The sequence below is a fragment of the Ailuropoda melanoleuca genome, chromosome 2, assembly GCF_002007445.2.
Source record: "Ailuropoda melanoleuca isolate Jingjing chromosome 2, ASM200744v2, whole genome shotgun sequence".
Taxonomy (NCBI): Eukaryota; Metazoa; Chordata; class Mammalia; order Carnivora; family Ursidae; genus Ailuropoda; species Ailuropoda melanoleuca.
Window position 1 is genome coordinate 166,811,146 of NC_048219.1, and position 18,030 is coordinate 166,829,175.

At 35.0% G+C, this 18,030-nt stretch overlaps 1 protein-coding gene across 1 annotated transcript in view; it reads left to right on the forward strand.

The window, feature by feature from the left end:
• The window catches only part of BMPR2 (bone morphogenetic protein receptor type 2), a 179,090-nt gene that overhangs the window by 75,266 nt on the left and 85,794 nt on the right, over positions 1 to 18,030 (forward strand). Inside the window, exons 2-3 of the mRNA XM_011224858.3 lie at positions 12,549 to 12,719; positions 13,844 to 14,014. Of these exons, the coding sequence (XP_011223160.1) occupies positions 12,549 to 12,719; positions 13,844 to 14,014 (342 nt within the window). The remainder of the gene's footprint in view (positions 1 to 12,548; positions 12,720 to 13,843; positions 14,015 to 18,030) is intronic.

Genomic DNA, 18,030 nt, shown 5'->3' on the forward strand with positions numbered 1-18,030 from the left:
ATTTATTTATTTATTTTCATTTCGATATTTTGACCTCTTCCGATGATTCACGAATATTCTTAATGGCATCTCGAATGGTGAATCCTTTCCAGAAGATTATCAATTTACTTTGCCCAGATCCGTCAGAGGAATCACTGTTTATGGCAGCTACAGACATACAAAATGTATTTCTTAAATAATAAGACTTGAAAGTCAGAATGACTTCTGAATTCATGGGCTACAGTATGGATTATGTGTTAGCAGGCATGAAAGCAACATTAATCTCCTTGTTCATCTCCATCAGAAGTCTTGGGTGACCACATGTATTGTCAATGAGCAGTAATATTTGGGATGGAATTTTTTTTCTGAGCAGTAGCTCTCAACAGTGGGCTTAAAATACTCAGTAAACCATATTGTAAACAGATGTGCTGTCATCCAGATTTGTTCCTTTTATAGAGTACAAGCAGAGTAGATTTAGCATAATTCTTAGGAGCTGTAGCATTTTTGGATTGGTCAATGAGCATTGGCTTCACCTTGGTTACCAGTTGCAATAATTCCTAACAAGAGAGTCAGCCTGTGCTTTGAAGCTTTGAAGCTAGGCATTGACTTCTCTCTAGCTATGGAAGTCCCAGAGGGCATCTTTTTCCTATGTAAGACTCTGTTGTCTACATTGAAAATCTGTTGTGTAGTATAGCCACTTACATTAATTATTTTGGCTGGATCTTCTGGATAACTTGATGCAGCTTCTACATCAGTACTTGCTGCTTCATTTTGCACTTTTATGTTACAGAGATGGCTTCTTTCCTTAAACTTCATGAACCAGCCTCTGCTAATTGCCAGCTTTTCTTCTGTAGTGTCCTCACCTCTTTCAGCCTTCATTGAATTGAAGAGAGTTAGGTCCTTGCTCTGCATTAGGTTTTGGCTTAAGGGAATGTTGTGACTGGTTTGATCTTCTATCCAGACAGCTAAAACTTTCTCTGTGTCAGCATAAGGATGTTTGGTTTTCTTATCATTCATGTGTTCACTGGAGTAGCGCTTTTAATTTCCTTCAAGAACTTTTCCTTTGCATTCACAACTTGGCTAACTGGCATAAGTGTCATAGCTTTTAGCCTATCTAGGCTCTGGGCACACCTTCCTCACTAAGGTTAAACATTTCTAACTTTTGATTGAAAGTGAGAGATGTGTAACTGTTGTCACTTGATCACATGGAGGCCATTGTAGGGTCATTAATTGGCCTAATTGGAGCATTGTTGTGTCACAGAGAATACGGAGGCCCAAGGAGAGGGAGAGAGATGGGGAACTGCTGGTCAGTGAACACACACATTTGTCAGTTAAGTTCTCTGTCTTATATGGTTGCAGATTGTGGCAATCCAAAGCAATTACGATAGAAAAAGCAAAGATGACTATTCAAAGTTCACTGTAATGACCATAATAATAATAAAAAAGTTTGAAATATTGCAAGAATTATCAAAGTGTGATACACAGACATAAAGTGAACAAATGCTGTTGGAAAAATGGTGTTGGATAAACTTGTTTGATGCAGGGTTGCCACAAACCTTCAATTTGTCAAAACTCAGTATCTGGGAAGCTCAATGAAACGAAGTATGTCTGTATCACTTCCACACATTTTCAGTTGACCCTTCTGGACAAGTGGTCCTGTCTAAATTAGGACTGCTTTTTATCTACTGATTTGTACTCCAGGTGTCAACTGACATGAACCAATCAAAATACAAAGGATAGCTGTCTAAATCTTTTTAATAATGTAAATTATTCCAGTAATTCCCATCTTTTTTTTCTTTTTTTGAGATTTTATTTATTTACTTGACAGAGAGAGAGAGCACAAGCAGGGGGAGCGGCAGGCAGAGGGAGAGGGATAAGCAGGCTCCCTGCTGAGCAGGGAGCCTGATGCGGGGCTTGATCCCAGGACCCTGGGATCATGACCTGAGCTGAAGGCAGACACTTAACCAATTGAGCCACCCAGGCGCCCCCAGTAATTCCCGTCTTTTACCTATTTTTTCATCATGCCTCTTCATCACTACCCCATATAACTTTTTAAAAAGAGACTTTATTTAATAGAGTAGTTTTAGGTTCACTGCAAAATCAAGTGGAAAGTACAAAGAGTGTTCTTATATAAGACTTGCCCAGATGTGCTGCCTCCACTATCAAAATCAAGCTGAAGACGTTTCCCTCTATTCCTAGTTTGTTGAGAGTTTTCATCATGAATGGGTATTGGATTTTTTCAAGTGCTTTTTCTGCATCTATTGATTTGATCATGTGATTTTTCTTTTTAGCCCGTTGATGTGTGATAGATTACATTAATTGATTTTCAGATATCAAACCAGCCTTGCTCACCTGGACTACATCACCCTATATATTTTTTCCCCAAATGCTCAACTGTAGATAGGACTTGTGATTTTTTAGTTTTAGCAATTCTATGTTCAAAGCTCCTTGATAGGATTCTGTTTTTATGCATTGGTGTGTGTGTGTGTGTGTGTGTGTGTGTTTTAAGATTTATTTATTTGAGAAAGAAAGCGTGAGTGAGCACAAGCAGAGGGAGGGGAAGAGGGAGAAGCAGACTTCTGCTGAGCAGGGAGCCTGACACAGGGCTGGATCCCAGGATCCCGGGGTCATGCATGACCTGAGCAGAATGCAGATGCTTAACTGTCTGAGCCACCCAGGTGCCCCTGTGTATTCTTTTAACTTTACTTTTTCATATATAAAATGAAGAGATTGAACTATTAAAACTAAAGTTCTGCTTAGTGCTCTATTTCTGTGATTCATGTCTGGAATATTTAGGCTGTTATTGCCAAAAAGCCCAGCATTTTAAAATTTTTATTGTAAAATATTTCAAACACACACTCAGAGACAGATATTGAAGACCGAGATTTAGCAAGGAGTACATTTTGTCATATTTGCACTTGATTTACTTAAAAAATGTTTGTGTGCTTATATTAGGTTAGTTAAAACTCCACTCTGTAATTATCGTTCCTTCCTCCTTACCAAAACTGATCACTCTCCTGAAATTAGTATGAATCCTTTTTTTAAAAAATTATACCTGAAGTTTTAGTACATAATATATGCATCTATAAACAACCTACATTATTATTTTGGGTTATTTTATTTTATATAAATGGTGCCATACTGCATAATGTTTTCAAAAACCATTTTTAAAGAAGTTACATGGAGATGGGGTGCCTGGGTAGCTCAGTTGGTTGAGTGTCCAACTCTTGGTTTTGGCTCAGATCATGATCTCAAGGTCCCAGGATTAAGTCCGGTGGCAGTGCTCTCTCTGTACCCCTCTCCCTGCTCATACTCACTGTCTCTCTCTCTGTAAAATAAATAAATAAATCTTTAAAAAATTACATGGAGAGTAAGAGTATTAGTTATTTCCATATTTTGCATTAATTGAATTACACAAATATCCTCCCACCATTGAATTAGGATATTAAAATTTGAGGGGGGGGTACAAATTAAGAAACCAAAGCAAGTAGGGAAATTGGGATTTGAATTCTGGTTCACCCAACTCCTAAGCCCATGTCTTATCATATACCAGCCTGCTTACATTCCATTCTTTGATGATGCCAGGATTGAATGACTACTGCAACTTCTCATTTAGGTATTTGCCTTAATTTGGGGCATTGTTCAAAGCAATAAAGAATAGTGGTCTCCTTTTTAACATCAGAAAATTTTGTAACATCCGCTTTTCAGAATCTGTTGATTTAGAAAATATGTAATGATAAAGAAACTTTGGAAGGGTGCCTAATTAACTTAGTTAAGAATAGTAGTTTCCTGAGGTGGAGGAAAGTAACAGTAGAATAAGCAAATGGGAACAAAGGTATGAGCGAAACTTTTCACTATATATCTTTATATTTCTGTATTTTAAACCATATAAAGCATTGCCTGCTCAAAAAAAGGCTTTAGAGAGGAAAAAGAAATATGTAATTGTGGAATTTACCCATACTTTAAGATGGTATTTATTACTCATAATGACATCTAGCTAATTTGCAAATCCGTAATGCCTGTATCTGTGGACAACATACTCATTCAGTTCACAGATGGTGTTTGATAAACAGGTGCACCTGCTGCAGACCCAGTGGAACAATTCTGGAGTACCTACATGATTGAAATCTAGCAGATTGATAACTGTGGTTCTAGGCCCATTGAGGGTCAAACTTATTTAATGATTCTTATCATTTACTAAATTTGACCTTACATGATATGATGAAAAGCAGTTTATTGAGAAATGAATTGTTTGTGACCATAATTTTATCAAAATAACAAAATAATTAAAGGGTAATTTTTCCTGTTACTATTTTATGGTGCAACAGCAAGGCTGTTTTGCAAACATGTGTTTCTTTGGGCATTTTACCTTCTTCTTAAATACTTGGCTAGGTATGGAAATTGATACTTGAAAATACTTTTTAACCAAATAGCCATCAAAACATTACTCAATGTAGACTATGATCATTAAAATTTAAGAAGAAAAAGAGCCCTTTTAAAATTTTAGATCCTTTTAACTTTTTTGATGAATTGTTTTTAAAATTCATTACAGAAATAATGCATGGTCTTCATTATAGAAGATTTCAAAAGGGCAGAGAAGTAAAAAAAAGAACATTCAGTTCTCTCCATCCAGAAATGATGACTGCTTATACCTTAAGTTTTTGCTATTGTAAACAGTTTAAAATATAACAAGTTGAATGAAAATAGTTATAAATTCAAAAGAAAAATAATTAACTTAAAAATCTACATTTCACCTGAAACTAATATTACACTGTATGTTAACTAATTGGAATATTTTAAATAAAAACTTGAAACTACTAAGAAATAAAAAATAAATAAAATTATGAAACAAATTTTTCTGATAAGTTAGCATAATATTTATTTGGTAGACATTCTGGAATCAGACAAACATGGGTTTGAATCTTTACCCTGATACTTAACAGCTGGGTGATTTGGGTTAACTTACTTATCCCTCTGTGTGTCTTAGTATCCTTCTTTGTAAAATTGAAATGAAAATGCCCATCTAATAGGATTATTGGGAGGATCACCAAGATTCCAACTGTAATTTCCATTTAACAGTTAAATGTATGTTTTTATTTCTCAAGATAACAGATGTTTGTTATAATTTAAGGAGATTAGTTTGTTTTTTAGAAGGATGAAATTTTTGGTCAAAGGTACAGGAAGATTTCTACTTAGCCGATTTTATATTTTGAAATGCAATTACTATCAAGTTAGAATTGATTTGGACATTCTAGGATTATCATTGGCTAGATTTTTTTTTTTTTTAAACTTTGCCTTGCCAGTCTTTAGGCAGTAATTGATTGAAAGTGGTAGAAAAGGGTGCCTGGGTGGCTCATTCGGTTAAGCATCTGCCTTTGGCTCAGGTCATGATCCCAAGGTGCTAGGATCGAGCTCCACCTAGGGCTCCTTGCTCAGCAGGGAGTCCGCTTCCCCTCTCCCTCTGCCTATCACTCCCTCTGCTTGCGTGCTCTCTCTGTCTCAGATAAATCAGTAAAATCTTAAAAAAAAAAAAAAGAAAGTGGTAGACAAATCTTCATTGTTTCATTATAACTGTTCCTTTTGATCCTGGCTAGAGAGGCAGAAGAGGAAAAATGGCAATTCTTCTTCATTGGAAATAAAGCAGTTGTACATTTTAATGGCTGATGAGGGCAGGGTTGGTTGAATATAAGCTAGAGACTGGCATTCATGGTGGTATTCTTCTCGACTTCTGGTATAGCCATAGAAGTTTTTAAGCTTGGGATAAATGCTTCATAACATCGACTTCCTTTATAGCCACTGTCTTAGAAATATACTATCACTATCATGGAAGTACTGAATATGAGCCAGCTAATTTTCAGAACTAAATTTCATTTGAGTTGAAGGGAACACACAAAAATCCTCTTTAATCTGACATAAATGAATAGATATAAACACAGTGCAGAGTCAGGTGTTGTAGACATTAGATTTATTTTGTAGACATGACTTTGAAGAGTGAGCCTGGCTTATGTTAAGAATGTTTTATAGATTTTTCTATACTTACTCCAGGTTTTATTTTTGTGATTCTCAGAGCTTATATAATGGAATTAAATATTTGTATGATTGTATCTTTCTGAGGAAATTGGCATGCTGAATATTTGTGGTTATAAGAAAAAGGTTGATGTGAGGAAGAGATAAAAGAGATAAATGGCATGTGAGAAGGATAGCATATATGGTTTAATGTTTCGGTCTGTTACATATCACTGAAAATTGCAAAATTAAAGATCTTTTAAAAATGCAGTTAATTTTGCAGTGAGTGAATGGAAAGAGAAGTTAGTATTGATTACATTTGTTTTTTTCTCCCATAAATTATGGTAAGCTAATAAAAATTATCCTAAGTATAAAATCTGAATTTTCCTCATATGAACTACTGTTAATTCTTCAATGTGCTATGAATTAATATTCTACCATCAATAGGTTAGATCATTCGGTCACTTTTTGGATATGATTTGAGATATGTTGCCACAAGAACTGTCACCATCCTCTCAGATCCTCGTGTGGCTGGTCACAAAAATCCTAATCCACCTCTCACATCCTTGAAAATCATCCATACCAAGTTACTTTGTTCCTGAATTTTCTTCATCAGAAATTTCTTTTTGAGATAAAGCATTGCATTTCTCAAAAGTCCCCCTTTAAAAAAATAATAAACTTTATTTTTGAGAGCAGTCTTAGGTACACAGGAAAATGAAGTAGAAAGTACAGAGAGTTCCCATATATCCGCATCCCTACACAGGCGGAGCTGTCCCACTATTGATATCCTGCACCTCTGTGATACATTTGTTAGAACTGACAAACCTGCAAATACCCATCATCATCACTTGGAGTCCACAGTTTACTCTTAGGTTCATTCTTGGTATCATACATTCTATGGACAAATATATAATGACAATATCCACCGTTATAGTATCATACAGAAGAGTTGCACTGCCCTAAAAATCCTCTGCTCTGCGCATTCATCCCTCCCTTCTCCCAGCTCCTGGCAGCCACTGATTTTTTTACTGTCTCCACAGTTTTGCCTTTTCCAGAATGTCCTATATGTGGAATCACACAGTATATAGCTTTTTCAGATTGTCTTCTTTCACTTCCAGTTTCCTCCATTCTTTGTTTATCCATTCTTCAGTTGAGGGACATTGGGGTTATAAATAGTTTTGGGTAACTACAAATAAAGTTACTCTAAGCATTTAGATTAAAGTTTTTGTGTTAACATAGTTTTTATACATTTAGGTCAATACCTAGGAGTGGGATTACTGAGTTAAATGTTAAATTAAACAAACTTAGAAGAAACTATCAAACCGTTTTCCACAGAGGCTGTATCATTTGCATTTTCATCAGAATTGTTTTCCCACCTGTGTCAGTATCCTTGACAATACTTGGTATTGTCAAGGGTTTATTGTTTTGCTTTATTTTTAACTTTTAGTCATTCTAATAGATGTGTAGTACTATTTTATTATAGTTTTAATTTGCATATTTTAATGTGAAATTCACATTTTTCATGTGAAAACCTATTTGTCAAATGCCTTTTTATTTTTATGTAGGGGAAAGGAAATAGAGATAAAGATTGGTGGATCAATCTTGTCCTTGGCATGCTTCTAGGAAAAGCTGGCCTGCAGAAGTTTCCACATTAAAGGGCTCTGGGTGTCCAGGGAAAGAGGGCATACTTTGCCTGTTTGACCTTATTACAAAGGACTAGTGTTTGTTTATTAAACAACAACAAAGACACCCCATAACTGGAGTCTCTCATTTCAGATATTTAATGCCATAATTAGCTGGTATTTATTTTGCCACACTTAACTTCGTTTATATGTAAGGAATACTGCTTGAATGATTCTTTAAACCAAGATTTTGTAGTACAAGCCAGTTTCTCCCAGTAATAGAAGTACTTGGTCAGAGGAAGTTAGGGAATTTGAATGGTTTGTAAGATTTTCATGAAGAGATGTATATGATGGGGCATAATGTATTCTCTTGGTGGGGCACATGGTCCTAATGTCAAGTTCCTTTTTGTAGATGCGATACTTTATCTTTCTAGAATATTATTCTTGTTTTACTTTAAATAAACAAGATTCCTTTTAAAATTGAACATGTACACAAATGTTCATAGCAGTTTTATTTCTGATAGCTGAAAACTGGCAACTACCCAGATGACCTTTTTAAAGGGTGAAAAGTTAGACAGATTGTGGTACATCTATACTATGGAATACTCTATAAAAGTAACGAACTATTGATACATGCAACAACTGGGATGAACCTCAAGGAAAATTTGCTCAGTGAAAAAAACCAATCTCAAAAGGGTATGTGTTGCATGATTCTATTTATATAACAGTTGAGAAATAGCATAATTATCAAACTGGAGAACAGATTAGTGGTTATTATATTTTAGGAATAGAGACAGATGGCAATTACAAATGTTTAACATGAGGGAGTACAGTTGAGTATTTTTATTTTTGTTTATTTTATTATTATTTTTAAGATTTTATTTATTCATTTGTCAGAGAGAGAGCACAAGAAGGGGGAGTGGCAGGTAGAGGGAGAAGCAGGCTCCCGGCTGAAGGAGGAGCCCAATGTGGGACTTGATCCCAGGACCCTGGGATCATGACCTGAGTCAAAGACAGATGCTTAACCAACAGAGCCATCCAGGTGTCCCTTGATTTTTTTTAATTTAAATATTTTATTTATTTATTTGACAGAGAGTGCAAGCAGGGGGAACGGCACGCAGAGGGAGAGGGAGAAGTAGATTCTCCACTGAGCAGGGAGCCCAATGTGGGGCTCAGTCCCAGGATCCTGAGACCATGACCTGAGCTGAAGGCAGACGCCTAACTGACTGAGCCACCCAGGCACCCCGAATATTTTGATTTTGATAGAATGTAACAATTGCATAGATTTGCAGTCACATACACAGATTAGTACATGTATAACTGGTGAAATCTGAATAAGCTATATGAATTGTCCTAATGTCAATTTCCTGACTTTGGTATTGTGTAGTGATGGTGTGGAATGTTTGCACTGAGGAGAGAGGCATTAGACTTCACTCGGCATTTCTTTCCAACTACCTATAAGTCTATAATTATTTCAAAATAAAAATTTTTCAGTCTAAAAATAATTGATTCAAATACAAATACTCTTGTTTTTGAAATGTGTACTACATGGATATATTTTCATGAAAATTCAAGTAATGTAAGAGTATTTGGTAAAAAGGGAAAAGGGCAAATAGTTAATATTTTCAGAGTAGTTGCTTTTTTTCCCTCCTTTCTCTCTTCCCTTCGTAAAAATAAAGAAGTATAATGATGTTGCTGATTTATATCTGTAATGAGAGTTAACTGATGCAGACATGATAAAACTATGCCATACCTTTTTACACCCTGCTTTGTTGGTAGTGTTGTATCACGAAGTGGGAAATTCAAGAGAGCTTAGTATTCCAGATATACTGTATCTGTTCCTGGAAATTAAATGCTGCATAGAATTAGCAAATATTGATCCAAGAAGCATATGTAAACAGAAAATGGTGACTTTATTCTCAGTAATTTGGATGTATATGTGGGGGGAAATAATATAATATTGCTTTTTCACTCATGCTATTTTTATAGCTTCATTTATTGTAGAGTGGTAGAACGACTAGATTATTGCCTAGATTTTTTAACCTTTGAATGGGAATATGATATTGAGTACAATACATGTAGATGTGAAAACTGTCTGTCCTTAATAGTATTGGGGATTTGTGCCATACAAAATGAGTTAAATAAACCTGATCTTGCTCTGGGAATAAATGAATTTCGCCTCCAGCTTGGTGTGGGAGATAGGCACGTAAACAGATAAACTCCTAAAGTAGTTAAGAGTAAAGAGCTTTGGGAGTAAAGTCCACAGACTTCACTGAAGAGCAAGAAAAAATGACATTCTGGATATTGGGAACATATGTGTAAAGGACAGGAAAGGTCTTCCCGTGTCAGTGGGAAGCGAGAGTGGAGGAGTGGGATCAGTGGCAGGAGGTAGATTGGGTCCCAGGGCTGACTTACTCATGAGGCACGGAAGGCACAGGGCAGGACATAGGGCCCACACTATTTCTGGAGGCTGTTGATAATTTCTTTTAAAATCAGAAGGAAAAAATAAACTTTTAGATTGAAGAAGATGTTTTAATGTTTAATATTAATATATTTTCTTTGTACCAATGCAGTTATAAAATATAATTTTAAATATTATTATTTTTAAAAGATTTTCTTTATTTATTTGAGAGAGAGACAGAGGTAAAGCACAAGCAGGGAAGGGAGGGAGAAGCAGGCTTCCTGTTGAGCAGGGAGCCCAATATGGGGCTCCATCCCAGGACCCGGGAATTGTGACCTGAGATGAAGGCAAACGCTTAACCGACTGAGCCACTCGGGCACCCCTTAAATGTTTTTTTATAGAGGAAGGGGCCCATGAAAAAAATAGTTCCTAGTGCCCACAGAAGTGATCATGCAGCTTTGTTAGTTCTTGATAATGAAGGATCTTACATACTAACTGAAGAGTTTGGATTTAATTCTAGAACATTAGGGACCTAACAGATTTTAAGCATAATCAGTCTGTCTTTTATGAAGATACCTCTGTCAGCAGTTTGGATGAGACTATTTCTAGTTTAATGTAGTTACATTAAATCAGAATTATTTTAGTGCTTATTACAACCAAATATCACCTGTTTAATATGAGGAGAACAATTTTAAAAATATTTATTTGAGAGAGAGAGAGAATGATTTTTTTTTTTAAGATTTTATTTATTTATTTGACACAGAGAGAGGGAACACAAGCAGGGGGAATGGGAGAGGGAGAAGCAGGCTTCCCTCTGAGCAGGGAGCTCGATGCGGGGCTCAATCCTAGAATGCTGGGATCATGACCTGAGCCGAAGGCAGACGCTTAATGACTGTGCCACCCAGGCGCCCCAGAGAATGATTTTAATCTTTATAATCACTTGGTGAAGTTTGCACATTAGGATAATCTAAGGAAATACTGGTATTAAATGTGTAAAATAATCTAGTAAATATAATTCAACTTGTCATTAAATCAATTTGAATATGTGGCTACATGTTGCAGAAATATGGTTTGATCTAAATTAGGGCAATGTCCTAGAATTAGTTTTTATTATTTAGTTCGTGTTGGTAGTATCTTATACAAAACTGCCTGAAATGGTTTTAAATTTGGAAATCAAGTTACATTTAAATTTTAGTAATTACTCTGAGTACTGAATTCAGTAATTACAGTCTGTCTCCTAATGGCCCATGTAAGATCCTTGAAGGGTAGAACTCTGTATTACCTACTTGTGAATACCCTGTTTGCCTAGCCCAATACTTTGAAGGTGCTTTCTCTTGTAATAAATATGGCAGGTCTGTGTGTCTAAATGGACTTGGGCATATAGTTGGCTCTTTTCATTTCTTCCCCAGAGTTTGGTCCTTAGTTCCATAGGTTCAGAAACATTATTTTCGTAGGTCATCTCCAGTGCTAAGGTGCTAGTGAATTAAGCCATACTAGATGGGATACACACCCAAAATGAAGAAATAAATCAGAAACTCAAGAGGAGTAAATATATTGGCCATATATAAGTACATATATAAATGTATTAGACTGTTATTTTGGCTAGTCAAACCTTAGGAAAGTCAACTTAGGAAACCAAAGATCAGTTATTGCTTTTGATAACCTTTTACTTCTTTGATATTCTCAGCAATGTTGATAAATATTTGTTAAGTGATAAATTATGTGTTAAATATTCTATTGAAATTAGCTAAATTAGATTATGTATATGGAAAAAGATTAACTAGAATTGAAAGTACATTGGGTTGTCCCTTCAGCATAAAGTGTGATTGAGCATTTCTGTTTCTGGCTTTTATATTGATATTTTTAATAACGAAAAGTCATTTTCTTTTTGCCCACTAATATTCTTAGTTTTTAAAACAAATTTACTAAGGTATACTTTATATATTATGAAATTCACCCATTTTTAGTGACCGATTATTTTTTTTATAAATTTACAGAGCTGTGCACATTACCACAGTCTAATTTTAGAACATTTCTATCTGCCCAAAAAGAAACCATGTACCCACTGGTAGTCCTTCTCCTCGTCCTTAGTTTACCATGCCCAATGATGTATGTTTAGCTTTCTACAACTGACTATAAAATATGATAAAAGTGAATACTGCAGAATTTCCCAAAATTATTCAATCTTCTAGGTTTGTTAATTTGTTTGTTTTAAAGTTTGACAATTTAAAGCATGGACTTTTAAAATTGTTTCCTTTTTCACCTAAATTATTTAATAGGAGAGTGGTGAGAATAATTTGTGTAAGAAGGGATTGCTTTTGGGAAATCAGTTTTCACGTTTGCTTCTTATTTGGAGGTGACAAATTAATTAGTGAACAAAGAAATTATTGAATAAATATAAACTACAAATGTGTTCAAGTCTTGTTAGGGGACTTAGTAGGAAAATTTACAGTGCCTTTCAAAAAGACTAAAATTTTATATAATAATGTTTTGCCAAGATTTTCATAAAATTAAATTTGTCATTCTTTTATTTGTTTTAGCTTCTCAGAACCAAGAACGTCTATGTGCATTTAAAGATCCATATCAACAAGACCTTGGGATAGGCGAGAGTCGAATCTCTCATGAGAATGGAACAATATTATGCTCAAAAGGTAGCACTTGCTATGGCCTTTGGGAGAAATCAAAAGGGGACATAAACCTCGTAAAACAAGGCAAGTAACACTTTCCTTACCTGAAATAACTTTGTGTTTCATATAATTGAAGTTTCTCTAAAAGGACCTGGAGGTAGATTAAAACCTTCTCCAGGAAAACAGTAAGTTTTGAAATATATATCCATGTATATATTCACCGATAAGCCCCAAATTTGTAAAGGGTAATAGGTTTTTAGCTCATTTTAATAACATTTTTCTTACTACAGTGTTAATAATATATCCTCATTCTACAAAGTTTAGAAAATATAGAGAACTATGAGAAAAACAAATGTCTACAATTGCATACTCTTAACCAACTCTTGTGTATATTAGTTTATTCCCTGCAAGTACATTTTTTATGGACCTCTATGTTTATATGTGTGTACTTATTTTTCAAAATTAGGATGATACTGTATGTATAAACAATTTCATACCCAATTTTCCTATCTTAAATTATATTATGAACATTTTCCCATGTCTTTAAATATATTCTGAAAACATTTTTCAACTCTGTGTAATATTTTATTGTATACACGTATTATATGCAGTTTATTTACATACTTCTCTGTTGTTGGACATTATATTGTGTTCTGGTTTTACTATAATACATAATGCTTCAGTGGACATCTTTAAACATAAATCTTTGATTGTATCTGATTATTTCCTTGGATAGATTGGAGGTAGAATTATTAGATTATAAAGCATGAATATTTTAAAGGCTCTTTATGAAAATTGCCATATGGCTTTCTAGATATGCCATATACATTTACATTCCCCCCCGCAGTATAGGCGAGTGTTACTGAAATCTTGTTGTGATTGTATATTATTTTTTTAAACCTAGAACAATTTAAATAGATATAGACAAAAATGAAATCTTACTATTGTTTTAATAATAATTCTTAGAATAATGATGAAGTTAAACATTCATTGGTGGCTTTTCTCTCCATGAAATGCTTGTTAATACTCTGCCATTTTTTTGTAATTTAAAAAATAAGTGTTTCCTATTCATTGGCAGGAGTGGTTTATAACTCATATGTATTATATACTTACTCTGTCTCATTGATTGCAATTATTTCTTAGTTTTTTGTTTTCCTTTTTATTTATTGTATTAACCCTAACTTGTTTACATTAATATCAATTTGTAGGATGTTGGTCTCACATTGGAGATCCCCAGGAGTGTCACTATGAAGAATGTGTAGTAACTACTACCCCTCCCTCAATTCAGAATGGAACATACCGTTTTTGCTGCTGTAGCACAGACTTGTGTAATGTCAACTTTACTGAGAATTTTCCGCCTCCGGACACAACACCACTCAGTAAGTAGTTTAAGTAATTTACTTTTCCTTGTTAATTCTTTTCTCCAAAGATTTGCAAGATTTAAAAATATATAAAAACATCAGATTTGGCAGAGTGAAAGGGAGAGTTCAGACATCATGAGACTACATCTAGCTAACACCTGAAATCCAAAAGAGGTGCACCAGGATTTCCAGGGTATCACTGGAATACCAAATAAGTTTGAATCAAATTATGGTACTTTCCAACCCCTGTGAAGCTCTACTTCCAACAGTACAAAGATACATATGCGTAGGGGTCCCTGGCTGATTCATAGGAGATAGAGCATACAACTCTTGATCACAGGGTCATGAGTTCAAGCCACACTTTGGGCATAGAGCTTACTTAAAAAAATGCATATGGAGGTACCTGGGTGGCTCAGTCGATTAAGCATTCAACTTGATTTTGTCTCTGGTCATGATGTCAGGGTCATGAGATCAAGTCCTGCATCAGGCTCCACACTCAGTATGGAGTCTCCTTAAGATTCTCTCTCTCCCTTTCCCTTGCCTCTCCCCCTGCTCATGCTCTCTCAAATAAATAAATAAATAAATACATACATACATACATAAATACATAAATAAAATCTTAAAAAAAAAACCCCACAAATCATAGAGTTATCCATTGCAGTATTATTTGTAACTTCAAAACATTGGAAACTATCTAAATGTTCAGGAGTAGGAGACTAGTTAAAATATACTATGGTATATACATGTAGCGGAGTACTAACTATACATCTATAAGAAAAAATGAGTAAGATCTCTATGAATTGATATGGAGTGATTTCTAGAGGTAATGTTAGGAGAATAAAAAGCATATATATACTCTGCCGTCTTTTGTGTAAGACAGAAAGCGTATCTTTACAAAAGAAACAAAGGATAAACCAGAAAATAATTAAGTTGGTTACTTTCAATGTATGAAGAGAAAGGGGTGGAAAGTATACATAAAGAAATGAAAGAACTAATGTAAGGATTTTACAAACATGGTGTTTTACTATATATATTATTTTGGGCAATATGTGTTGTAAGAGATGGGGGGAGAATTGCAAACAAATACTGAAATCTTCTAAGTTTGTTTTTTAGTAGCCTGGACAAAGCAATTGTGAAACAACTGTAGATGTATAATAGGATTAGGAAATAAGTAAATGGTGTTGATGCTCTTGGGAGCCCGTGCTCTTACTGAGGAAATAGTCACATACAATTATAGATGGGGCAAGAGAAGAGAATCCTATGTGATTAGATTGTAATTCAAGATATGAGTGTGGATTTATGACTTTAAAAATATACATATGTATGTGTTACATGCATGGATATGTGGCCAGGTACAAGTGTGTATGCATGTGTATATATTTGTATGTGTATATATTTGTATTTATGTGTGTAGTATACACACACATACCCATATATATTTCTTAGCTCTTTTTGTTGAAAAGGATAAGCAATAAATAGCACTCCAGTAGCAGGAAGCAAATGTAATACCCAGATTTAGACTCTAATACCACCTTGGAAAAATGACTTATTCTAAGACTGGAGCAAGATAGGTGCAAGATTAGCCGGAAGTATCTTGTAACAATAGAAAGTAAGGAAAAGAAGTGACCTCAAACGGGGTGGGGGGGGGGGAGAAGGGGAAGACTTGTCACAAGGGCATAAGAGCCAGCTTGAAGGAACTCCTACTGTCTAAATTTAGGACAATTTGAGTGCTAAAGAAGTACAGCAACAAATTGTAAACCATTGGAGGGAAAATAACTCATGAGTCTATGCTGATAGCAGAGAAGGGAGAAGAGAGGTCACTTGCTTACAGTAGAATGCCAGGTGCCAACTGGTAGATGTAGGAGTGCTGGAGTTGGAAAATTATCCTTCTGTAGCTATCATGGTCAGGATTGGATCTGGCAAGAATAATCAAAACATCCTAAATCTAAGGGCATTTTCAATATGGAGCCAGGATATTTGCATTATTTTAAAGTATCTCCTACATATTGCAAGGGAAAAATTAGTAATTATACATTGAGGTTATCAGATAACACCTTGATCAAGTGATTAAAATTAACATCATTAATGAAGGGCATATGGACATCCTTGATATCCTGAGAAGGACACAGTATCTCTAATAGAGTACTGTATTTCAGCCAAGAATGCATAACCAGAATCCAATCATGAGGGAACATCACACAAACCATGAACTAGGAGTGCTCTGTTACAAAAAGGGGATTTGTCAAAAATGTCAACGTCCTATAAGGCCAAGAGACTGTGGGAAAGATCTAGATAAGGGAGGCTAAAGAAACTTGACAACTAACTGTACCTAACTCTACTATGGTGGGTGCAAAAAATATGATAAAGGACATTGTTAGACCAATTGACAAAAGAGGTGATTAAAGAATTATTACAATATTAAATATACTGAAGCTGATAGCAGTACTGTGGTTATGTAAGAGAATACCCATATTCTTAGGAAATATCCTGAGAAATGTTTAGAAATAAGGGGCAAAAATGTATATATATAAACTTCCCTGAAATGGTTCAAAAAAAAAGTGTGTGCATCTGTGTGCGCAGAAAGAGAAAGAATGGGGCACTTCGGTGGCTCAGTCAGTTAAACATCTGCCTTTAGCTTTGGTCATGATCTCAGGGTCCTGGGATTGAGCCCCAGGTCGGGCTTCCCGCTCAGTGGGAGGAGTCTGCTTCTCCCTCTCCCTCCCCCTGCTCTCTCTCTCTTTCACTCACTTTCTCTCCCAAATAAATAAAATCTTAAAAATAAGAGAGAGAATGATAAAGAAAACAAATGGGGTAAAATGGTAACAATAAGTGAATCTGTCTACAGATGTGTGGGTATTCTTTGTACTATTCTCATTCTTATAACTATTCTGAAAGTTTTAAATTATTTCCAAATAAAAATTTAAAAATTTAAAAATATATTTGTTTGAAATATAGCACATTTCAAGAATTCTCTTTCAGCAGCTTTTATCAGTCCATACTCTGAGATCTTCAGTTTGGGATTATTTCCTTTGATTTGTTGATGAAACACTAAACTGAAAGCAATAGGAAGTTTTTTTTGTATCTACTCAAGACCATTAGCTTTTATTAAGAAATTATACCGGGGGCGCCTGGGTGGCACAGCGGTTAAGCGTCTGCCTTCGGCTCAGGGCGTGATCCCGGCGTTGTGGGATCGAGCCCCACATCGGGCTCGTCTGCTATAGCCTGCTTCTTCCTCTCCCACTCCCCCTGCTTGTGTTCCCTCTCTCGCTGGCTGTCTCTATCTCTGTCGAATAAATAAATAAAATCTTTAAAAAAAAAAAAAAAAAAAAAAAAGAAATTATACCGAATTGGCTACATTTATTTTCCACAAAGAAGCAAACAAATAAAATAAGATTTCTAATACTAACTTGTACATCTAGCAAGATGAAAGAGAAGTGAATTTGTGCGTAAGTTCTCCTCAATATTTTTTTTCTCCTCAATATTTTTATAGCTGCATTTCAGAATGTTACCTAGATTTTGGTCTGTTAAAATCTTTTGGACCAAAAGCTGAAGTATTGCCAACTAGAAATCAGTAGCGTTAGCCCAATAAAAAGGGAAAGTGTTTTAACTAAAGTGCTGTAATATGGGAGCATTGGCTCAGTTTATATATTTTGTTCTAAACAAAGCAAGTAAATTTGAAGTATCAAACAAGATGAATATTGGTTTTTGCATTAATCTCAAGAAGAATTGTCATATTGAATGTCATACATTTAGTCTATAAATGATAGGTGTTTGATCAAAATAAAAAGTTTTAAGTGTTGAAGTTTAAAGAAATTAATTAAAATATAACGTTAAGGGGGTGCCTGGGTGGCTCAGTTGGTTAAGCATCTGGCTCTTGATTTCAGCTCAGGTCATGATCTCAGGGTCATGTTGACTCTCTGCTCATTGTGGAGTCTGCTTGAGAATTCTCCCGCTCCCCCGTCTCTCCCCCTGCTCTTGCTTTCTTTCTCTAAAATAAATAAATAAAATCTTTAAAATATATATATATAAAATTA